We start from the raw sequence: 23,814 nt of genomic DNA on the forward strand, positions 1-23,814 counted from the left end.
AATAGTAAAGCTTGTAGTCATGTTAGTTAGATTTTCTAGATATATAGAGATATATTTCAGTTAGATAGGCATTCCTAATATTTTTCAAAGACTACAGAATATTCCACTTAAATGTTTTAATAACTTAGGGCTTTTTATGACAATGAGACACGTCTGTTCCTGGCAGCACCAATCTACTTCAAGAAGATGATGGGCGTCTAAGACGCTCCTTATGGAGTTTGATATCAATTTGCGCAAGAAACTGCTCTTGCCTGGACTGTTGCAGAAACTGGACACAAAGAACCCACAGAGAGAGGACTGCTGAACTTGCCTCAATGTGAGATGATTCTTTAGGGTTCCTGACTCATGAAAGAGTCTGCGAGACATTCTACAGGACACAACAGATACTGACTGAACTGCCTTTTAAATTTCCTGCTTCATGGAAATGTCTGCTGGATACTTATGGGCCTATAGGCCGAAGATGGATGCCCCAACGGTACAGAGGAACTTTGGGTGACTGTCCAGGTAGCAAGATGTCTCTGTGATTTCTAGAGTTTTGGAAGTAGCTTACTTCTTGTTCACCTAGGTAATATTATATCTTTCTGGAGTCTTTGATGGAGTTGAAGAATAAATAGATAGTTATAGTTTTCCTTAGTTATGATAAAAGATAAAGTAGATATAAATATTGTAACTGTAATTCTTTCTTGATAACTGTTTTGGTATATGTAATTTTACTATGTTAAAGTGAAAGCCTTCTTTTTGTTTAAACATAAAAAGGCGAAATGATGTGGGAGGGTCTTCTGTTTGAGTTGATTTCATTGGTTAATAAAGAAACTGCCTGGCCCATTTGATTGGCCAGCCCTTAGGTAGGCAGAGTAGACAGAACAGAATGCAAGGAAGGGAAGTTAATAAATCACCATGCCTCTGCTGTCTGGGTCAGTCACCATGAAGCCAGCCACCAGGTCAGACGTGCTGAATCTTTCCTGGTAAGACACCACTCGTGGTGTTACACAGATTTTTAGATATGGGTTAGTCAGGATGTGAGTAATAGGCTGAAACTAATGGGTCAGGCAGTGTTTAAATGAATATAGTTTGTGTGTTGTTATTTCAGGTGTAAAGCTAGCCGTGTGGAATCCGGGCGGGATGAAAAGCAGGCCTGCTCAGCTCCACACTACATGAGGGGGCTTACAATTTCATTTAATCTTTTATTATATCATTTGGGGCTCCTAGCCAAGATCCCACAGGCCTGTGAATGCTGTGAATGCTCCACGGCTTTGACATCAGCAGCATACTCGGGGATCACGGAGGCCCCAGGAGCTTGTTTGGCCCATCTTCTAACTGGCACAATGGATTAAGGCGCTGAAAGGAACGGGTACACAGAGTGCACCTTGGTGTAAGGACAGCTGTTGTGGGCTCTGCCTACCAGACTCCTGAGCGTCCCAGATGGGATCGCCTCTAGCCCGGAGTAGATGTCCCCTGAACCTGTGTGTAGGTCCCAAGGGTCAGTTCCTGCCTGTGGCGTGAGGTGACCTCCAGGGAGTCCATAGTTCCATGACACTCCTCTTGTTTCATCAGCTCAGAGCTCTCAGGCTGCACGGTGCGCATAAAGACATCCATGGAGAAGCTCACCCTGGCCTCCCCACAGCTACACTGAGTCGCCACCTTCCCATAGTCGATCCACCTGGGGGTGGCGAAATTGATGGCCTCTGCGCAGTTGAAGCCGTGGTTAAAGCCTGCGTGATAGCCGTAGGGAAAGGTGACCATGAACTCCCCAGCCTCCTGCGTCATGCGTCCAAAGGGGATGCCATTCTCCTTGAGCACAGTGGGGGAGATGAGTGCCACCTTGTGTCTCATGAAGGCCTGGCAGCCCTGGGAGCTGCCCGGGAACAGCTGTCTGGCCAGGTGTTCCAGGCGCCGGCCATGCTCGGGGGGCACCGCGTACCACGTCTTGGGCTGCCCAAAGTGCAGGTAGTTGATACTATAGAGATCCATGTCCTCTGTATGCCACGCGAAGGTGGTCTTCCACATGCCAAAGTACAGGTAGGGCGTGTTGACGCCCTCAATCACAATGCCGCATTCCTGCTTCAAGAGGTCCAAGAGGCTTCCCAGGTGTCCCACGTTCCAATGTTGAGTGTTCTCGTCAAACAGGGAGCCGCTGACATCCGCACCATAAATTGGCGACCCAAAGTACCGATTCTTCCAGTATTTTCTCTTCAGATCTTCAAAATTCAAGTGTGGCGGTGTCTGGTAGGTTTTGCTGTTGGCCAAGTCACGGTACTGTCTCACTGTCATGGCTTTCTTCTTCTTATGGAACTGTGTGTAAACACCGGCCTTGCCAGACACCATTTGCTGCAGGGGAGTGCCTATTACCATGTCCCTGACGTCTTCATAGGACTGCCGGGCTCTCTATTCCTTGGGTGGGATGACTTTGGCCAGTCCAGCTCGGTGCGCCCCCTGGGATTCCATGTAGGCTATATATTTGCTGAAATCTGAAAATTCGCTCATGGTTGGGCAGAAGGTCATGATGGTGCTGCCTGTGCTCTGGGGGCCTCGGTGTTCAGAAGACATGGCTACTCTGGCCAAGATCCTGGGCTTCTCCCGAAGGATCAGTCAGATTGTCTGTCTGTCTGTCTGACTGTCTTCTCTTGTCTCCCTGTCTTCCTGGAGCATTTTCTCCACTCTCACGACTGTCCTTTCATTCCCTCTTATCTTTCTTCTTCCCTTTTTCTTAATTCTCTAGTGTCCTTTTAGTCAGGGATCCACTTTAAATATTAAATACGACTCTCAGGAGAATCAGACGTCTGAGGAGATTCTGACCTATGCAGCAAAACCGTTCTCCTCCAAATAAAGGCTGAAAAAAGGGAAGAGAAGACAAAGCTTTGCTGACTCAATTACCCAGGGCCCTAGTACCCTGGTCAGGGCTCTTGCCCCAAGAAGAGTCTCTAGGGAGCAGAAGGCCAGCCCAGGCCTACGTCAGCCAGCTGCCCAGGATATCTTGGTCCGGACCTGTCACCTAGAGATCTCTTCTGATGATCTGGAAGATTGGAGATGTTGAGGTCTCTTCAGGAGGATTAACCCCAAACCTAATGAAAATAAAAATTAGCAGAAAATAAATGGACTGAAGAAATGCTGAGATAAAAACCCAGGTTAGCCAGAACAATGCTGTGCAATAAAAGAACTTCTGGAGGCATCACAATCCCTGACTTCAAACTCTTCTACAGAGCTACAGTACTGAAAACAGCCTGGTATTGGCATAAAAACAGACAGGAGGACCAATAGAACTGAACCGAAGACCTGGATATTAATTTACACATCTTTGAACACCTAATTTTTGACAAAGATGCAAAAAATATCAAATGGAAAAAAGAAAGCATATTTCACAAATGGTGCTGGCATAACTAGATATCAACATGTAGAAAAATGAAAATAGATCCATATATATCACTATGCACAAAACTCAAGTCCAAATGGATCAAAGACCTCACCATAATTCCAAACACACTGAACCTCATAGAAGAGAAAGTGGGAAGTACCCTTGAACGTATTGGCACAGGAGACCACTTCCTAAATATAAGGCCAGTAGCACAGACACTGAGAGAAACAATTAATATATGGGACCTCCTGAAACTGAGAAGCTTCTGTAAAGCAAAAAACATGGTCAACAAGACGAAACAACAGCCTACAGAATGGAAAAGATCTTCACCAACCCCACATCAGACAGCGGTCTGGTCTCCAAAATATACAAAGAACTCAATAAATTGGACACCAAAAGAACAAATAATCCAATAAAAATGGAGGACAGACCTAAACAGAGAACAGGAAAGCACCATAAAAGGAATAATTAAATTGCCTTTTGACAGGTGGTTGTGGCTCAGGCCTTTAATCCCAGGATTTGGGAGGTGGAAGTGAACAGATCTCTGAGATCAAGGCCAGCCTGGTCTGCAGGGTGAGTTCTGGAACAGGCATAGTTACACGGATAAACCTTGTCTCTAAAAATCAGGAAAGAAATGTCCTTTTTTATATGTAAAAAGTTATCAAACTTTTATTAAAATTGAAGTTCAAACATTTTAAACTTCAATTTTAAAAAAATTAAAAAAAATTCAGAGGATCAATATTGAGCACAGTATTGAGCTTGCCTTTCTGTGATAGCTTTGACTTCTTCTCCAATAATTAAATGTTGGGATATTTCCCTATCTCTAGCTATAGTCCAATGTTCAATAATCTTAGCCTATGTAATTATGTAACTATGTGTCATTATGGCTGTCCTGGATCTCACCCTATAGACAAGGCTGGCTTTGATCTCAGAGGTCTGCCCACTTCTGCCTCCCAAATGCTGGGATTAAAGGCGTGAGTAACAACTAACTGGAAACTGTCATTTGGCCTAGAGCTCACAGAGCTCTGCCTGCCTCTCCTCTGGAGTGCTGGGATTAAAGGCCTGTGATACCACGCCCAGCTCAGATTCTGTTATTCTAATGTGTGCTTTTCACACGTGGGGATCAAATGTCCATTTCTTTTGACCTATGTTTTGATTTGACTTTAAATTCTGACATTGGCATTGCCAGTCCCAAACTTGTTTAGCTTAATTTTATTTCAGTAATTCCTTTGAGTTGAAAGACTTTGGAGCACCTTAGCATTACTGCACCCCCCTTCCTGGGAACCAGGGGACCCTGGTAACCAACCACGCGTGCACTGGAGCTTTGAGTTCTTTCTGTCCCCTTTGTAGTCTTTCTTCAATATACCCAGACTCTGGAACTGGGGTGAGACGACCTGCAGATAACCTGCAAGTCTTCCTCCTTATATCCGCCATAGCACTGATCAATTAGAGTACAGACCTAAACAGAGAACTCTCAACAGAGGAATCTAAAATGGCTGAAAGACACTTAAGAAAATGTTCAACATTCTTAGTCATCAGAGAAATGCAAATCAAAACATCTCTGAGATTCAATCTTACACCTGTAAGAATGACCAAGATCGAAAACACTAATGAGAATTTATGCTGGAGAGGATGTGAGGAAAAGGTAACACTCCTGCATTGCTGGTGGGAATGCAAGCTGGTACAGCCCCTTTGTATGTCAGTGTGGCAATTTCTCAGAAAATTAGGAAACAACCTTCCTCAAGACCCAGTAAAACCACTTTTGGGTATCTATCCAAAGGAAGCTCAATTGTGCCACAAGGACACCTGCTCAACTATGTTCATAGAAGCATTGTTTGTCATAGCCAGAACCTGAAAACAACCTAAATGCCCCTCCACTGAGGAATGGATAAAAAAATGTGGTTCATTTACACTCTGGCTATAGTCCAATGTTCAATAATCTTAGCCTATGTAACTATGTAACTATGTGTCATTATGGCTGTCCTGGATCTCACCCTATAGACAAGGCTGGCTTTGATCTCAGAGATCTGCCCACTTCTGCCTCCCAAATGCTGGGATTAAAGGCGTGAGTAACAACTAACTGGAAACTGTCATTTGGCCTAGAGCTCACAGAGCTCTGCCTGCCTCTCCTCTGGAGTGCTGGGATTAAAGGCCTGTGACACCACGCCCAGCTCAGATTCCGTTATTCTAAAATGTGCTTTTCACATGTGGGGATCAAATGTTCTGGAGTTCTACACGGCAGAAAAAAAAATAATGACATCTTGCATTTTGCTGGCCTATGGATGATGCTAGAAAACATCATTTTGGGTGAGGTAACCCAGACCCAGAAAGACAATTATCACATGTACTCACTCAGAAGTGGTTCTTAAACATAAAGTAAAGAAAACCAGCCAACAAATCACAATCTCAGAGAACCCAGACAACAATGAGGACCCTAAGAGAGACATAAATGAATTTAATCTACATGGATAGTAGAAAAAGACAAGATCTCCTAAGTAAATGTAGAACTTGGAGACCTTGGGAGAGGGTTGAAGGAGAGGGGAGAGGAAGGAAGAAGAGCAGTGAAAAATGTATAGCTCAATAAAAATCAAAAAAATTAAAAGAAAAAAATACTGAGCTAAAGACAATTCAAGTTCAAATCAAAAGACTGGTAAAGAGACACATTATTTGAACTCAGGTGGAGAAAACCAGGTTTTACAGTAAGTGAGCCACGGTGACATTCACCTTAACCCTGGCACTTGCGGGTTGGCGGCAAGAACATCAGGAGTTCAAGGTTGTTCTTAGATCCAAACTGAACTCCAAGTCATCCTGAGTGCATGGGAAATAGGTCATTTACTCATCCATTCAAGGAACTTCATGAATTAAAATCGAAGAAAAACAATACAAATGACAAACTAAGATTTCAAATCAACTGTCAGAACAGAAAAACCTAACCTCACTAGCGGTGAGCAGAGAGGAAAGCTGACTTCTCTGAAAAGATGAGCAGGACACAGGCCTCAGACCCTAGCATGACTGACTCCATGCTGGAAGTACCATTCAGGCTGTGAGAATTCAGCACCCACACGGCACCACCTGCCCAAACCACAATAGTGACCATCATTGTGGGAACATCTTTAAATGTACTAACCTTGCCTTTTTCTTTCTTTTTTAAACTTCTGTAGTTTTATTTCTGGCTAACTATTCTTGATAACTGAGGTATGTCAACCCAGAACATGGTTTTTGTCTTTACAAGGTCACCCTAGAAATGCTCACATCCATACTTGGATCCCGGCACCCAGTGTAGCCGCTGGCAGTCTAATAAAGACTTTCTTCAGTTTGCTTAAACCCATGTCCCTGCAGTCTTCTCAGCTGGTTACCTACCAATATTTCTGGAGGCCTCAGAAAGTTCCTCAGAGAAGAGACCTCGAGGCACCAGGGGTCTCAGATCCTTTATAGTAGGGAAGAGTGTGGTGGTCAAGGAGATCCTGGGGTGTGTAGCTGGAGATGTTCCAGACCCCAGGGTTCCCTCTGACCAATCACTGCCTAACACTTTGCAGGACCGTGACAAGGCTACTCCTGAAAGAAAACACATTAGCCTCCTCCCCAAAAGATACACAATAGGAAAATGTAATCCCAATTGACTTAAAGTTTAAAAATCAAAAATCTGGAAATTTCATAAGATAGATTCTAGCCTTAATCAATCCCAGAGAGAAGTGAGCTAGGATGGCTAGTTAAGCTTCCACCCGCGCCCCACCCCCTTCGTTTGGTCCGCATTTTATGTGGGATAAGAACTAACTGGGCAGTCATGTCAACTCCTTGACTGACAAAACTCCTTGTGACTATGGACAGCCCAGGTTAATGTTGCCCCACAATAATGTGACCTAAATGCCATCGACATGAGGAGGAGACACAAATGAACCACAGATAAAGCTGACAGGCTCTCATATGAACCTTTGGTACTCGTCATTTTCACAGAAAGACAAACATCCAAAAGTGGTCGAACAGAGATGACTTACCCCATGGCACCGAATGGAGGCTTGGCAGAAGACAGGGCAGCAAGGGATAGCAGCTTTCTCCAGTGAGACTCCACTGGCTTTGAAGTTGGTGCCTGAGCGCTCCCTCTTTTATACCTAGGAAGATGGGAGGTACTCAGTGCTTGACCACCCACTAAGGGTCCCGCCTATCGCTGACCACACCCCTCCTCTAGCCCTGCCCTACTCGCTTTAAAAGTATAGCATGCCAATGTGAGACATAGCAAATGATGGAGGACTCTCATAAAGAAACTGCCTTGGTGTTTTTATAGGGCAGGATTTAGGTGGGTGGAGTAGACAGACAGGATGCTGGGGGTGAGGCAGATGCCTCGGGCAGTCGCCATGACTCTCCTCTCCGAGATGGATGCAGGCTAGAATCTTCCCGGTAACCCACCCCTCGTGGTGCTACTCAGATTACTAAATATGGGTTATTCAAGATATGAGAATTAGACAATAAGAGGCTGAAACTAATGGGTCAGGCAATGTTTAAATGAATACAGTTTGTGTGTTGTTATTTCGGGGCATAAGCTAGCCAGGCGACTGGGAGCCAGGCAGGAGTGCAGCCCACTGCTTCCAGTCACTACAGAATGGCACCCAGACGTGGATAACTAAATCCACAGAAAGCCTGAGAAAGCTTGGGAAAGAATAGAGTAAAGCATGTTTTCTCGGGTTTGGCTCTGCTTGCTAGAGGTAAGCAAGCGCTCTCATCTAAGAGAGGCTTCCTGACTCAGCTTTAGCTGCAAAAACCCTGCAGCTCTTTTAAGAGGTCCTGCTACAAAACACTTAAACAGTGTTGATGAAAAGCTGGACACATGCTTTTCGGTTTTCAGCCGTAGCAGGAAAAAAGCTGTGCCATTTTAAAATGCCAGCTTTCTGGGCCGTCCTGCCAGTGCAAACTGACTCTTTCAGGCAGGCAGTGTGTCTGAACGTGGTCTGTGAGCAGAATGTTGCAGCTTTCTTGCTGGCAGGGACCTTGAAACACCATAGAGTTGTGGCAATAAAAATGGCTACAGCTGGTACCTCAGCCATGAGGCTGAAAAGCTAAGGAATGGGCTGGATCTAGCTGTCAAAGCCACGGCTTTAGTCCTACCGATATTGCTTAGTAAGTTAAAGACTCACATGGCCACCAAAAGAGAGATATACGGTAAAAGAAAGATTCAAAGTCGAAGAAAATGTCTAAATGGTTTACAATGTATTTAAAATATATGCAGGCTAAAGGTTAAAGTTCTTAGGGTAAAAAAGGAAGAAAGAAAGTAGTTGGGTGTGGTTGTACACACCTTTAATCCCAACACTCGGGAGGCAGAGGTAGATTGACCTCTGTGACTGCAAGGTGTGGTAGCACACGCCTTTAATCCCAATGCCTCTCCGGAGGCAGAGACAGGCTGATCTCTGTGAGTTCAAGGTGTTGTAGCACACACCTTTTATCCCTGCACTGGGGAGGCAGAGGCAGGTGCATCTCTGTGAGTTCAAGGACAGCCTGGTCTACAGAGTTACAGAGTTAATGATTAGCTTTGGACGACAAACTGCACAGAATAATTTCAAGGTGGCTATCTGAGATGATCCAGCCTAACAGACTGCTCTAGCCAGGACTTGGGGCCAGCCCTGAACAATCCTATTACACAGAGTTACACAGAGATTAGAAAAAAATGGAACAGTTACCTCTCCCAGGACTTGACAATTAACTCAGAGTTTTCTTTTAAGGATCCCCTAAAGATGCAGTCACCCACAGAGAGCAGGAAGTAAATTTAAGATTACAAGCCCACATTCTCAAGTGTGGGGTGGGTGAACTTTGTTTGTTAAATGGATTATGGATGTGTGTTATTGTTTAGAGTATTAGTGGCAAGTTGTTATGGATAATGGTCAGGAAAAAGCTAAACAAAGGAGAATATATTCAAGGTTATAATTTGGAAAAGAAATAAGAGGATATAGATATGATAGGATAAAAGGGTAGATTTTTGAATCCACTCTGAAAAAAAGAGAGGATATAAATATGATAATATGAAATGGTAGATTATTGAATCTACCTTTAAAAAGAAGCTATGAGTTTTAATGTTTCACATTGGATTGACTTTTGTATTATTATACACAAATTTTGTATTATTGAAATGAATCTTTTTTTTTTTTTTTTTTTTTTTTTTTTTTTTTTTTTTTTTTTTTTTTTTTTTTTGGTTTTTCGAGACAGGGTTTCTCTGTGGCTTTGGAGCCTGTCCTGGAACTAGCTCTTGTAGACCAGGCTGGTCTCGAACTCACAGAGATCCGCCTGCCTCTGCCTCCCGAGTGCTGGGATTAAAGGCGTGCGCCACCACCGCCCGGCTGAAATGAATCTTTAACAACATACTGTATATACATTTCTACTCTTGTTCAAGGTATTATATGTATATAACTCATTAAACAACGTAATGTAAATTTATAGTCCTTAAAACTTATTATTACCAACTTTTTAGAATAATAATAAAATACAGGTTAATATTCAATAACGTAGTATAATTAACTTTTAGCCACATTAGGTATGTTTTCAGGGTCAGACAAAGATACATTTTAGATAGACAGGTCATCTTGAAACATTTCATAGATCTACAGAATATGGTATTTAAGATCTTTTAATAACCTAGGTTCCTCTATTTTTTGAAAATGTGACATGCCTACTCCTGGCATCAACAATTTATTCAGAGAAGATAATTTGCATCGAAGAAATTCAACATGGACCTTTTCTTTGTAGCAAAAGTAAGCCATTGCACAAGAAAACGTCCTTGTCTTGGCTGTTGATAGTATGCTGTCTAAACTGAACAAACAGGACACAAAAAAGCGACTGCCAATCATTGCCAAGACAAAGAGGGACAGTGCTTCAGAATGTGCTGCTTCTCAGAAAGGTCTATCAGATATGTTAGGCCTGTAGGCCAAAGATGAAGATGCCCCAATGTTTTTTTTCCCAGGTGTTAATTCAGTTTTATTAGCCAACTGGAAAACTAGACAATTCTCCAGTCCAGGGAGACATTAACTTAATCCTCTTCCTCATCATCACCAGTTCCAGCACCACCCTGGCCCTTCTTGGCATTCTTCCTCTTTACTCGGCCTGGTCGGCCACCACCATAAGGAGACTGGAAGGAGAAATCAATGTGCTTTTGGGAGTCCAGGCAAACAATGAAGGACGGGATGTTTACCAGCTGCTTGCGGACCCTGATGTGACACTGGCTGATGAGCACACGGGCATGGTTAATAGATTTAGCCAAACCCAACTTGAAGACCTGGGTCTGCACCCACCTCTCCAAGAAATCCTCAATCTTCAGGCCCAGGATGTAATCCAGATTCATCTTGCCATCATCCAGCACCCCAATGCGAACAAGTCGCCTCAGCAGAGCATTGCCCTCAAGAAGACGCCGTGGGTCCTTTTCATCCAGCATTAGCAGCTCTTGGGCAGCCTTGCGGATCTTGGCCAGGGTAAATTTGACTCTCCACACCTCATGCTTGTTCCAGAGCCCATATTCTCTGATGAGCTTCAGTTCCTGGTCGAGACGCGACTTCTCGAAGGGTCTCCTTGGGGTCACATAGGTCGTAACGACAAACGCAACTTCTGGCAAACTGCATGTTGGCGTCTCTAGACCTGCAGTGCCTAGGAGCTCACATCCGCGACCGAGATGCCCCAATGTTGCAGAGGAACTTCAGGTGACTTCTAGCTAGCCAGCTGTTTCTGTCAGTCACATTCAGAGGGTCCAGTTTGATTCCCGTGCTAGTTCAGTCCCAATCCAGCTATATTTGGTGAGCTCCCATTAGCTCAGGCACACTGTTTCAGTGGGTGGACCAACACCCCATGGTCCTGACTTCCTTGCTTATGTTCTCCCTCCTTCTGCTCTTCAACTGGACCTTGGGAGCTCATTCCAGTGCTCTGATGTGGGTCTCTGTCTCTATCTGCATCTGTCACTGGATGGAGGTTCTATGGTGATATTCAAGATAGTCATCAGTCTGACTATGGGACAAGGCCAGTTCAGGCACCCTATCCTCCACTGCCCAGGGTTCTAGCTGGGGTCATCCTCGTGGACTCCTGGGAACCCCTCCAGAGCCAAGCCTCTTTGAGATACCATCTTATACCTGTCAGAATGGCTAAAATCATAAACACCAATGATAGCCTTTGCTGGAGAGGATGTGGAGTAAGGGGAACACTCATCCATTGCTGATGGGAATGTAAACTTGTGCAACCACTTTGGAAATTCAGTGGCGATTTCTCAGGAAATTTGGAATCAACCTACCTCAGGATCCAGCAATACCATTCTTGGGAATATACCCAAGAGATACCCAATCATACGACAAAAGCATTTGTTTAACTATGTATATCAGCATTATTTGTAATAGCCAGAACTTGGAAACAACCTAGATGCCCCTCAATGGAAGAATGGATAAAGTGTGGAATATATACACATTAGAGTGCTACTCCGTGGTAAAAAACAATGACATCTTGAATTTTGAATGCAAATGGATGGAAATAGAAAACACTATTCTGGGTGAGGTAACTCAGACCCAAAAAGATGAATATGGTATGTACTCACTCATATATGGACTCTAGCCACAAACCAAGGTCATTAAGCCTATAGTTCACAAGCCCAGAGAAGGCAAATAACAAGGTGAACCCAAAGAAAAACATATATAGATCCTCCTGGAAATTGGAAGCAAACAAGATTGCAGGACAAAAGTTGTGAGCATGGAGGTGTGATAGGGGTAGGGGTGAGGTTTGGAGAAGGGGAGAGGGGGAGAAGGAAGGGAGAAGGGAAAGACCAGCTTTGATTTTTAAGTGAGTTCATATTACTATTTGGTATTAGATATTTATATATAGGTACAGAGAATGTACATATGAAATTTTACCCTGCAGATGACTTGTCCTCATAAGTCATATTCCTCTTTGTTCAGTGATCCTTTCTGGATAGTTATCTTTTCCTCTTTAGGCATTCAAATGTTCAGGGTCTCTTGACTTTCTGAAGATGTGTATTTTCCTGCAAAGACAGGAACAGAACCCTGCCCCAACCCTTATGAGGTTTTCTTACCACCTGTATGATTGTCACCTGTATGGATGATCTGTCATTTCTGTCTCAAGAGGTTTCTCCTTTTCAAATCAAATCTTTATTAATTTTGATGGTATCCATACAAATGTCGCCAACGTGGACAACTACATCCACATAAAACCCGAGAGAGCTTGGGAAGTAATTCTAGACACAAAGGAACAGAGTTATGCATGGCTTCTTGGTAGCAACATTTTCTCAGGTGGGCTCTGTTTGCTTGAGGCAAGTACGTCTCATTTAAGAGAGGTTTCCTGATTCACCTTTAGTTGCAAAATCCTTGTAGCCCTTTTAAGAGGCTCTGCCACAAAGCACTTAAATGGTGTTTATGAATAGTTGACAGCATGTTTCTTGATTGTGGCAGGGACCTTGAAACTCCATAGAGTTGTGACAATAAACATGGCTTTCACCAGTGACTGTCATGAAGCTAGACTCTCAGAAAACTAAGGAATGTGGAGGATCCTGCTGTCAAAGTCACGGCTTTAATCCTAGCCATATTCCTTAGCAAATTAAAGACTCATGGTGAGAAAAAGAGAGATATACAGTAAAGATAGATTCAGGCGGACAAAAAAACCCTCTAAACAGTTTACAGTGTGTTTAAAAATGTAAGTAGGCTTAGGAGAGAAAAGAAAAAGGATAAAGTCCTTAAAAAAAGTAGTTGAGTGTGGTGGCACACACCTTTAATTGCAGCACTTTGGAGGCAGAGGCAGGCAGATCTCTGTGAGTTTATGGACAGCCTGGTCTACAAGAGCTAGTTCCAGGACAGCCAAAGATACACAAAGAAACCCTATCTCAAAAAAACAAAAATTAAAAATAAAAGAAATAGAGTTTAAAATAAATGTAAAGATGGAAAATACACAGAGAATCTAGATACTGTATGTTGTTCTGTTGTCCTTGAATTGTAGGACTGCTGAGGAAGGAGCAACAGCTGCTAAAAGACATTTGATTATAAATACTGCTGAATTAATCCAACATGTATTTTGAAAATGCCCTGACTTCAAAATTTAAGTCAAGCCGGGCAGTGGTGGTGCACGCCTTTAATCCCAGCACTCGGGAGGCAGAGGCAGGCGGATCTCTGTGAGTTTGAGACCAGCCTGGTCTACAAGAGCTAGCTCCAGGACAGGCTCTAAAAGCTGCAGAGAAACCCTGTCTCGAAAAACTAAAAAAAAATTTAAGTCAAAAGATATGTTGCTTTGGAGAGGAGGTTTTGCTTTTGTTTCTATAGGAAATAAGAGGCCATAGATTCATTCTGGGTTAAGAAAAATCAGGCTTGATTAAGGAAGACCCCGATCAGAAATCTCTGATAGGAGTGGATGGCCAAGATGATCCAACATTTCAGAGGACCTCTGTTGGAGTTTCCTCTGAGTTCTACATCCTGTCACTTGTATTTGTTTAATAAATGTCCATTGGCCAGTAGCCAGGCAGGAGGCGGGGAGGCCAGAACAGGAGAATTCAGGGAAAAGGAAAGGCTCAGTCTGCAGTTGTCACCCAGACACAGAGGAAGAAAGATGAGACTGCATCACTGATAAAAGATACCAAGCCACATGGCTAACATACACAAGAATTTTGGGTTAATTTAAGATGTAAGAGTTAATAATAAACCTGAGTTAATAGGCCAATCAGTTTATAACTAATGTAAACGTCTGTGTGTCTCTCTGGGACTGAACAGTGGTGGGAATGGGCAGGATAGACACCTCCATCAACAGGTGCATACTATTAAGCTTGCTGTTCTGTGGGCAGCTGTGTCTCCATTTCTCTGGGAAACTGCATGGGAGTGAAGAAGTGACCACCCTAGTGTTTGTTATCCCAAGCAAAGGCTTCCACATGATTTTGACTGATGTCTGTTCCACAGTGTAGTAAATCTCTTCTCATTGTGGTGGGTTCTGTTCTTGTCCAAGTGAGCCTGGTACCTAGAGGGAGCCCTCAGACAAAGACTGACTTGCTGTCAGGCTCTCAAATACAAAATGAAAACAGGGCCTTACTACTGTGTAAGCTTAAAACGCTTCTATCTTCTCATCCTGTGGCTGAATGAGAGAAGTAACTCGGCTGTGTCATGAATCCTTAAATGAAATTCCTCCGAGGTTTTAGAGATTTGTTTTTAACAGAGTTGGAAAGCTAATAGCATATTTATCACTTTGCTTCTACATTAGCCCTCACTCTATAGTTCCCATTGTGCAGATTCTGTCAATTGCATAGGACTATCCAATGAAACACAGGGGAACTGCTAAGGAGTCTCATCCCCTCACTGTCTAACAGTCCCTGAAGGATTGGGCATCTCTCTTTCTCCAATGCCCATTTGGCCTTGAACATTTCAGTATTTTTCCATTCCATTATGGAATGCCAAAGGATTGTAGCAGTCTTTCTTGGACTGCCAGCCCCCAAATCACGACACAGAGACTTCTTAATTATGAATGCTCGGTCTTAGCTTTGACTTGTTTCTAGCTAGCTTTTTTTGAAACTTAATTTCTATTAATCTATATGCTATTGGAGGCTCATTTACCTCATCTGTGTACTGTCAATTCTGCTTTCCTGCTTCCTCTATGTCTGTCTACTGGCCCCTGGTGGGTTGACCCCTGGCTGGATGGCTGACCTCTCTTCTCTCTGCCTGCCCCACCTGTCCTTTCTCTGTCTAGCTATTAGCTTTTTATTAGACCAATCAGGTGCCTTAGGCAGACAAGGTAAAACAACAACATGTTTTTATGTATGTAGTTAAATAAATGCAGCATAAACAAAAACAACACATCTTTAAATAGTTAAACAAATATTCTATTTCACAACAGGGGATAGAGTCCATTTGAAATACTAAGGCTAGGTTCTCCATGGACTCATGTGGACTTCAGAATAGATTATAAAACTACTGGGTGGTGGTGGCACATGCCTTTAATTCCAGCACTTAGGAGGCAGAGGCAAGCAGATCTCTGTGAGTTAGAGGCCAGCCTTGTCTACAAGAGCTAGTTCCAGGACAGGTACCAAAGTTACACAGAGAAACCCTGTCTCAAAAAAAAAAAAAAAAAAGCAAACAAACAAAAATCCACCCAGTTGTCCTCCAGGCAGTTTGTTGTTTTGTGCTGGAAGTGCATCACAGTGGTGAGGGATACACACTGAGGCTGCAACCATAGCTCTCAGGGGGCTGCGCTGAGAGGATTATGAGTATGAAGCTAGTTTGTACTAAAAGGTAAGTTTGAAGTCAACCTGAGCTTCAAGGTAGGCCCTGTCTTAGGAAAAACAAACAAACCTCTGGGCTGGTAAGATCCTAAAGACTCAAATTAGATCTTGCCTGTGCACATGATGACTGAAGGGAACAACACCTCCCATAAATTACCCCCCGATTCTACACGCTGTGGCAGGTGTGCTTCCAGCTCACATGAATAGATGAAGGCAGTGAAGACTCTGAACCAGGAGAGTGTTAGAGTGCTTTGGATTGGGAGCAGAACAGTCCTAGGAGCCTGGTCAGGAAAGGCTTGCAGAGCGCCTGGGGTCTTAGGTCAGATCCTCCACATACCGGACGCTTGTTACAGAAACAAGTCATACATTGTTAGATTGTTCAAATTCTGTGATCCCAGATATCTCATGTTCCAATAATAACTAGCAGAGACAAATAACAACTAGCACAGACCAGCTAGCCTGGGTCCACAGACAGACCAGCGAGCCTGGGTACACAGACAGACCAGCTAGCCTGGGGTACAGAGACAGCCTTGCTAGCCTGGGGTACAAAGACAGCCCTGCTAGCCTGGGGTACACAGACAGCCCAGCTAGCCTGGGGTACACAGACAGCCCAGTTAGCCTGGGGTACAGAGACTGCCCAGTTAGCCTGGGGTACAGAGACAGACCAGTTAGTTAGTCTGGGGTACACAGAAAACCCAGCTAGCCTGGGGTACACAGACAGACCAGGTAGCCTGTGTATACAAAAAGACCAGTTATCTGGGGTACACAGACAGACCAGCTAGCCTGGGGTACACAAACAGACCAGCTAGCCTGGGTGCACAGACAGCCCAGCTATCCTGGGGTACACAGACAGACCAGCTAGCCTGGGTACACAGACAGCCCAGCTAGCCTGGGAACACAGACAAACCAGCTAGCCTGGGTACACAGACAAACCAGCTAGCCTGGGGTACACAGACAGCCCAGCTAGCCTGGGTACACAGACAGCCCAGCTAGCCTGGGATACACAGACCCAGCTAGCCTGGGGTACACAGACAGCCCAGCTAGCCTGGGGTACACAGACAGCCCAGCTAGCCTGGGGTACACAGACAGACCAGCTAGCCTGGGTACACAGACAGACCAGTTAGCCTGGGTATACTGACAGACCAGCTAGCCTGGGTTAAACAGACAGACCAGCTAGCCTGGGTCCACAGACAGACCAGCTAGCCTGGGGTACACAGACAGCCCAGCTAGCCTGGGGTACACAAACAGACCAGTTAGCCTGGGTATACAGACAGCCCAGTTAACCTGGGTACACAGACAGACCAGCTAGCCTGGGTATACTGACAGACCAGCTAACCTGGGTTAAACAGACAGACCAGGTAGCCTGGGTCCACAGACAGGCCAGCTAGCCTGGGGTACACAGACAGCCCAGCTAGCCTGGGTACACAGACAGCCCAGCTAGCCTGGGGTACACAGACCCAGCTAGCCTGGGGTACACAGACAGCCCAGCTAGCCTGGGGTACACAGACAGCCCAGCTAGCCTGGGTACACAGACAGACCAGTTAGCCTGGGTATACTGACAGACCAGCTAGCCTGGGTTAAACAGACAGACCAGCTAGCCTGGGTCCACAGACAGACCAGCTAGCCTGGGGTACACAGACAGCCCAGCTAGCCTGGGGTACACAAACAGACCAGTTAGCCTGGGTATACAGACAGCCCAGTTAACCTGGGTACACAGACAGACCAGCTAGCCTGGGGTACACAGACAGGTTAACCTGGAAGCACAGACAGCCCAGCTAGCCTGGGTCCACAGACAGCCCAGCTAGCCTGGGTCCACAGACAGACCAGCTAGCCTGGGGTACACAAACAGACCAGTTAATCTGGGTGCACAGACAGCCCAGCTAGCCTGGGTACACAGACAGCCCAGCTAGCCTGGGGTCCACAGACAGCCCAGCTAGCCTGGGGTCCACAGACAGCCCAGCTAGCCTGGGGTCCACAGACAGCCCAGCTAGCCTGGGGTCCACAGACAGGCCAGCTAGCCTGGGGTCCACAGACAGACCAGCTAGCCTGGGTACGCAGACAGACCAGTTAGCCTGTGTATACAAAAGACCAGTTAGCTTGGGTATACAGACAGCCCAGCTAGCCTGGGGTACACAGACATCCCAGTTAGCCTGGGTATACAGACAGACCAGCTAGCTTGGGTTAAACAGACAGACCAGCTAGCCTGGGTACACAGACAGACCAGCTAGCCTGGGTACACAGACAGCCCAGAAGAAATAAGAGAGTCCTTGACTCAGAAATAAGGCAGAGGAAGAGAACTGATCCCTGGAAGTTGTCCTCCAACCTTCACATGCACACTGTGAGCTGTGCATGTGTACATGCAAGTACACACACATCACACACACAATCCACAACAATATTAAATAAAAACATTAAAAAGTAAAACATAGTTTATGAAAGCATTTCTTAGCTTATTGCCTATTGAGGTTTTATCTTTATTAAATTTATGTTAATTACCTGCAAATTTTGTATCAACTAACTTTTATGCATTTGTTTTTTGAACATGTATGGTATCTACAAAATGGCCATAGTCACCAGCATGTTGCCATGCTTTGGGTCTGACGTTAGTAGGTAGTTTACAGTGGTGCACTGGAGTTACCATGCTCCGGGTCTGAGGAGGTGGTTTACAGCTGTGCACTGGAGTTACCATGCTTTGGGTCTGAGGTTAGTAGGTGGTTTACAGCAGTGCACTGGAGTTACCACGCTTCGGTCTGAGGTTGGTAGGTGGTTTACAGCGGTGCACTGGAGTTACCACGCTTCAGCGCTGAGGAGGTGGTTTACGGGTGCACTGGAGTTACCATGCTTCAGGGCTGAGGTTAGTAGGTGGTTTACAGCAGTGTACTGGAGTTACCATGCTCCGGGTCTGAGGAGGTGGTTTACTGTGGTGCATTGGAGCCACAGCAGGTCATACAGTCTAGTCTAAGTAGAGTTGGGTTCTAGAAGCATCTTGCCAGACATCTTGGAGAGCTTTCACATGTTTGAAAGTGGGACATGTGTTGAATTCTGTTTGTTTGTTTGTTTTTTAGGCATGAGATCCCAACCACCCTAATATTTCTTCTGTATCTATAAAGCTGTACATATATATATATATATGTACACACACAGATATGAAAATAATTTTTTGTGCCTGCCTCTTTTTTCTAGTTTAAACCAGTTGTTTTTATGTGAGTGCTGTAATTGTGAGATTCTCCAAAGCCGAGTTTGCTTGCCCTAGTCTCCAGTGCCTTCACAAAAGATGAATCTCTCTCCCTTTGCGAGCTTCCTTATAGAATTCCAGGACTGGCATTTTTTCAAAGCCCATTTTGTCACATGCTTTCACTGTGCTGAAGAATTATGAAGTGGCTAGATGCTTTTGTTTTATGAGTTTGGAATTTTTAAACTGAGATAGGACAAACTATGCTGTACTTGGTAGTAGAGTACTTGTCTAGTAAGTGGGGAGACTCCTGACTCCATCCCAGTCCTGGAAGAATCAACTAACCCATCTATCAACTGGTCAGTATATCTTTGCTCACTATGGTGGGGCAGTCCTCTAATCTCAATGGGGGAAGATAGAGGCAGGGAAATCATGAATTCAAGAACATCTTCAGCTATGTAGTGACCCTAAGGCCTGCTTAGGCTGTGTGAGACTGCTTTAAAAAATCAAACAAATAACCAAACAACCAATCAACAAAACAACTAATCAACCAACCAACCAACCAACCAACCAACCAACCAAACAAACAAACAAACAAAAAGTGAAACATGTATCACTGAACTTAGTGGCGAAAGGTTTAATTTAAAATAAAATAAGCATTACACTATATGAAATTCTTAAAAGGTCTACCAGCAGATGGCAACATAGTCTTAAATATTTCTGGTATTAAGAAATGAAATACTATACAACGTGAAAATACTTAGCTCCATAGATTAAATTCAGTTTTACAAATATGACTTTCCAGTACTATAATTACAATTATAACTTAAAAATACATTATATTACTAGAATACAACTTTGAAATAAAATTGAACTAAACTGTATATGCATATTCTAAATTTGTGACAATTTGGATGTAGTCGATCTATAAGTATTCCTTTTTTGCATACTTCAAATACCCTTTTTTTTTTTTGGTCAGGGCATTACTTACTAGTGAAATCTTAAAACTGTGCCTGGTCAGTCAGTTAAAACTTTCCAAGGGATTTGGGCAAGTAGCTGCTTTTAGAACTGGACAGTTGTCTAACTAGAAGAGCTTCCATCTATGATAATACTTTAAATTATTTATATTATGTTGCCTCCTCCTATAAAGCTACACTTATAGACAAAGTGTGAGAGCATAAATACAAAGTAAAATCAGTGAAACAATTTCTTCAACTATGCTTTTAGATCTCTTCAGCCAGGTTTTCTTTAACTTTCTAGGTCTAAGCACAAACTGTCGAGGAACTCATCTTTTATTACAGAACAAGGATCAGGACCCAGACATTTCTTAGAGGGTACTGATTCATCCACCTGTCTCTTAGAGTCAATAGGACCACTTCAGAAACTCTTCCCATGACATTCCTTTCCAGGACCAGTGTTTGTACAGCTTGCAGCATGCATTGGAGTTTGTGTTTCTCCTTTGATAGCCTGTAGAATACAATCCTATACCAAGGATGCTAGAATTTAGGGGTGAAGGCTCTACGTAGGCAGCAACTTTACTTCTCTGTGTTCAAAAATTGTGTAGGTGTTGTCTTTGACAAGGAGCTTTGCTATAAGTTTGTGGAGAGCAGCTTGTTGTCTTGGCAGCAGCAGGGATACTTGAGGGTTTCCATCGGAACCCACTGGCCAACAACTCAATGAGATGTAACCCTATCCCAGTACTGGAGAGTTCACTTGGTGACAAGAGATGTCCAGTTAGGACTCTGTATTCCCCATTTTTTGGCAGTTTCATTAGATAAATCACCTTCACATATGTATATGTTTTAGGAAGCTTCTAGTATTATTAAGTTTCTTTAAATTTTTGAAAAAATTTATTTGTATTTTATGTATGTGTGCTCTACTTGTATATCTGGATGTAAGCAGAGGGCATCAGATCCTATTATAGACAGTTGTGAGCCATCATGTTGTTGCTGGGAATTGAACTCAGGACCTCTGGACGAGCAGCTATTGCTCTTAACAGCTGAGATATTTCTCCAGCCCTGTTATTAGGTTTCTATACTACCCCTCAAATGGTCCTTAATTTTTCTGTCTCTTCCTGTGTTCCTTCCCTTTTGCCTCCTTCCCCTGTCATCTTTTGATCCTCCCATTCCAGTATCCTCATCCACTCTTAGGTATCTATTCTATCTTTTTTCTAGGGATATCTGTCTTCTCCACCCCAACTTCCTTACTCTATACCTAGCCTCTGTGGATCTATGGATTGCAGTTTGGTCATCACTGATTTAACAGTTAATATCCACATATATTTGTCTTTCTGGGTCTGGGATACCTCATTCAGCATGACTTTTTTTTTTTAGTACTATCCATGTACCTGCGAATGCCATTCTTTTTAACAGCTAAGTAATATTCTATTATGCAAATGTACCACATTTTCTTTATCTATTCATCTGTTGAGGGTCATCTAGGTTGTTTCCAATTTCTGGCTATTATTAATAGATCAGCAATCAACATGGTTGAGCAAGTGCCTCTGTGGATGAAGCGGCTTTTGGGTATATGACTAAGAATGGAATAGCTGGATCTAGTGGTAGATTAACTCCCATCTTTCTGAGGAACCACCACAATGTTTTCCTTAGTGGTTATATGAGTTTGCTCCCCACCAGCAATGGGAGAGTGTTCCCTATATCCTACATTCTTGCCAGCATGAACACTCATTTGTTTTATTGATATTGTAAGGTGTAAGATAAAATCTCAAAGTAGTTTTGGTTTGCATTTCCCTGATGACTAAGGATGTTTAGAAATTTCTTTTAGTGTTTCTCAGCCATTTGAGATTCCTCTGTTTAGAATTCTCTGTTTAGATCTATACATTTTTTAATTGGGTAATTTTCTTGATATCTAGTTTTTGAGTTCTTTATATATTTCCTGGGCTAGCAGTGTTCTGTTCAGAAAGTCTTTTCCTGTGCAAATAAGTTTTCAGTACTGTGTATCTGGTTTTATATTGAAGTTTTTGATCTATTTGGATTTGAGTTTTGTACAGGGTGATAAGTATGGATCAGTTTGGAATCTTCTGTATGCAGCCGTCCATTTGACTAGCACTATTTGTGGAAGATGCTGTTTTCCATTTTGTATTTCTTTCTTCTTTATTAAAAATCAGGTATCATTGGTGTGTCTTTACCAATTTGATTCATTGATCAAGGTCTCTGATTTTGTGCCGATGCCATATGGTTTTTATCACTACAGTTCTGTAGTATGACTTGAAATCTGGGATAGTGATACCTCCTGCAGTTCTTTTATTATTCAGGATTGTTTTAGTTATGCTATTATGTTTTTTTTTCATATGAAACTGAAAGCAGTGTTTTCAAGATCTATGAAGAATTGTGTTGAAATTTTGATGGGGATTTCACTAAATTTATAGATTGCTTTAGGTAGGATGGCCATTTTTACTATACTAATCAAATCATACCAATCCATGAGCATGTAAGATCTTTCCATCTTCTGATATCTTCTTCAGTTTTTCATCAATGACTTGAAGTATTCTTTTGCATTTTATTTATTTACCTTTTAACTTGTTTTTATTGTTTACTTGGGAATTTAACATCATGCACTCCAACCCTACTCATCTCCCAGTCCCTCTGCATCTGTCCCTACTCTTATAGTGTTTCCTAAAAAAGAAAGCAAAAAGGAAATAATGAAGATATGATAAAGATAAAGAAAAAAAGAAATAAATACTACAAATAAAAATACCAATTTCAATTAAAGAACAAGCAAACCAACAAAAAAACAAACAAGCAAATTGACAAAACAAAACTACAAACAAAACAACCCCTCCCCCTGAATTTTTTTCACTTCTGCATCCTTACCTCTCCATGGCCTCTTCCTCAGTCTTAGTGGCACTGGGAGTTGCTGTGTATTATGCAGTATACTCTTTGTCTAAGTCGCTTCCCTTGGGAATGATCATGGTGTAATGTGTTCAGGTTTAAGGCCTCTGGCTTCTGGTCTACCATCAACCCTGGACCTTCATTTAAACTTCCAGGAAATCTCACTGTTGCCCTGAGTCATGCAGACCATGTGGCCATGGCTCTTTAGGACCAGTGGGTTCAGTATATCATAGATAGGGTAGTTGTTGGGGTGTGCCACCTCAAAGCCCTGGTGTATACCTAAGTGACTGCTGAGTTGGCCAGTCTGGGTCACTGGGGCGATCCTCCTCAGATGGAGGGAAAGGGCCTGCTCTTCCATGCCTGAGGTTAGGAGTGGGACTATATTTCATAAGTGTGTATATGTGGGCAGCTCTCCCATTAGGGGAGGGCCAACTTTTCTGCCAGAGTTATGGAGGTCTATTATTACCAGGACTGATTAGGGATGGGGTTGGCTTTCTGGTGACTGGGGGCAGTTCTCCCCAGGCCAGTGAGGGGTGGGGCCGGCTGAGGGAGGCCCTTGTACTTCAACTCATGGTTCAACACATGGTGTTCATCAGCTCCTGTGGTAACACAGGCAATGGGCATCAGCACAGACCCCCAACTGCAGCAGTACCATGGTCCTAGACATGGTCATGAATAGCAGCTTGGGCCCAGATGTCACCATGGTTCCAGGTGGCAGCAAAGGCCACCCTGATCTATATGATCCCGATGGTAGCATGATCTTCGGATAACAATATGGCCTCAGGTGTAAGCCTAGACCCCACTGACATCAATGTGGACCCTGGCTGTAGTGAAGCTATGGGCCTAGTCATGCTCTTGGCAGAAGCCTACCCATGGATGATTCCATGGTGATGGGTGTCAGTGTAGGCCATGACCGCAGCAGCTACATGTCCCTCAGATTCCATCATGGTCATAGATTGTAACTTGGAAGCTGGACATCCCTGTGACCTTTGGTGGCCATGGACACCAACATAGACCCCAGCTGAAGTAGGACCATGAACCCAAACATGGTCCCCAGCAGCCTCTCGACCCTGATGTCACTCTGGCTCTAGGTAACTGCACAAGACTCTCATATCGGGATTGCCTTAGCTGGCATTTGGACAGCAATGTGACCACAGGCCAGATTTCATGCATCTGCATGACTTCAGTGGTATTAAGAGCCATGGATATTGGCTCAGAC

The 23,814-nt window shown here is 43.6% G+C and overlaps 2 protein-coding genes across 2 annotated transcripts; both read right to left on the reverse strand.

Annotated features, from left to right (window-relative positions):
• Window positions 1-1,434: 1,434 nt before the first annotated feature.
• Window positions 1,435-2,547, reverse strand: LOC119809261 (lysine-specific demethylase 4D-like). Its single transcript, XM_038322117.1, is given in 1 exon segment — window positions 1,435-2,547. A coding segment is annotated over 1 exon segment (1,113 nt).
• Window positions 2,548-10,361: 7,814 nt separating this feature from the next.
• LOC119810416 (40S ribosomal protein S9-like) lies at window positions 10,362-10,947 on the reverse strand. Its single transcript, XM_038323875.1, is given in 2 exon segments — window positions 10,362-10,916; window positions 10,918-10,947. Coding segments are annotated over 2 exon segments (585 nt in total).
• Between the last annotated feature and the right edge of the window lie 12,867 nt (window positions 10,948-23,814).

Source organism: Arvicola amphibius, chromosome 3 (genome assembly GCF_903992535.2).
Source record: "Arvicola amphibius chromosome 3, mArvAmp1.2, whole genome shotgun sequence".
Taxonomy (NCBI): domain Eukaryota; kingdom Metazoa; phylum Chordata; class Mammalia; order Rodentia; family Cricetidae; genus Arvicola; species Arvicola amphibius.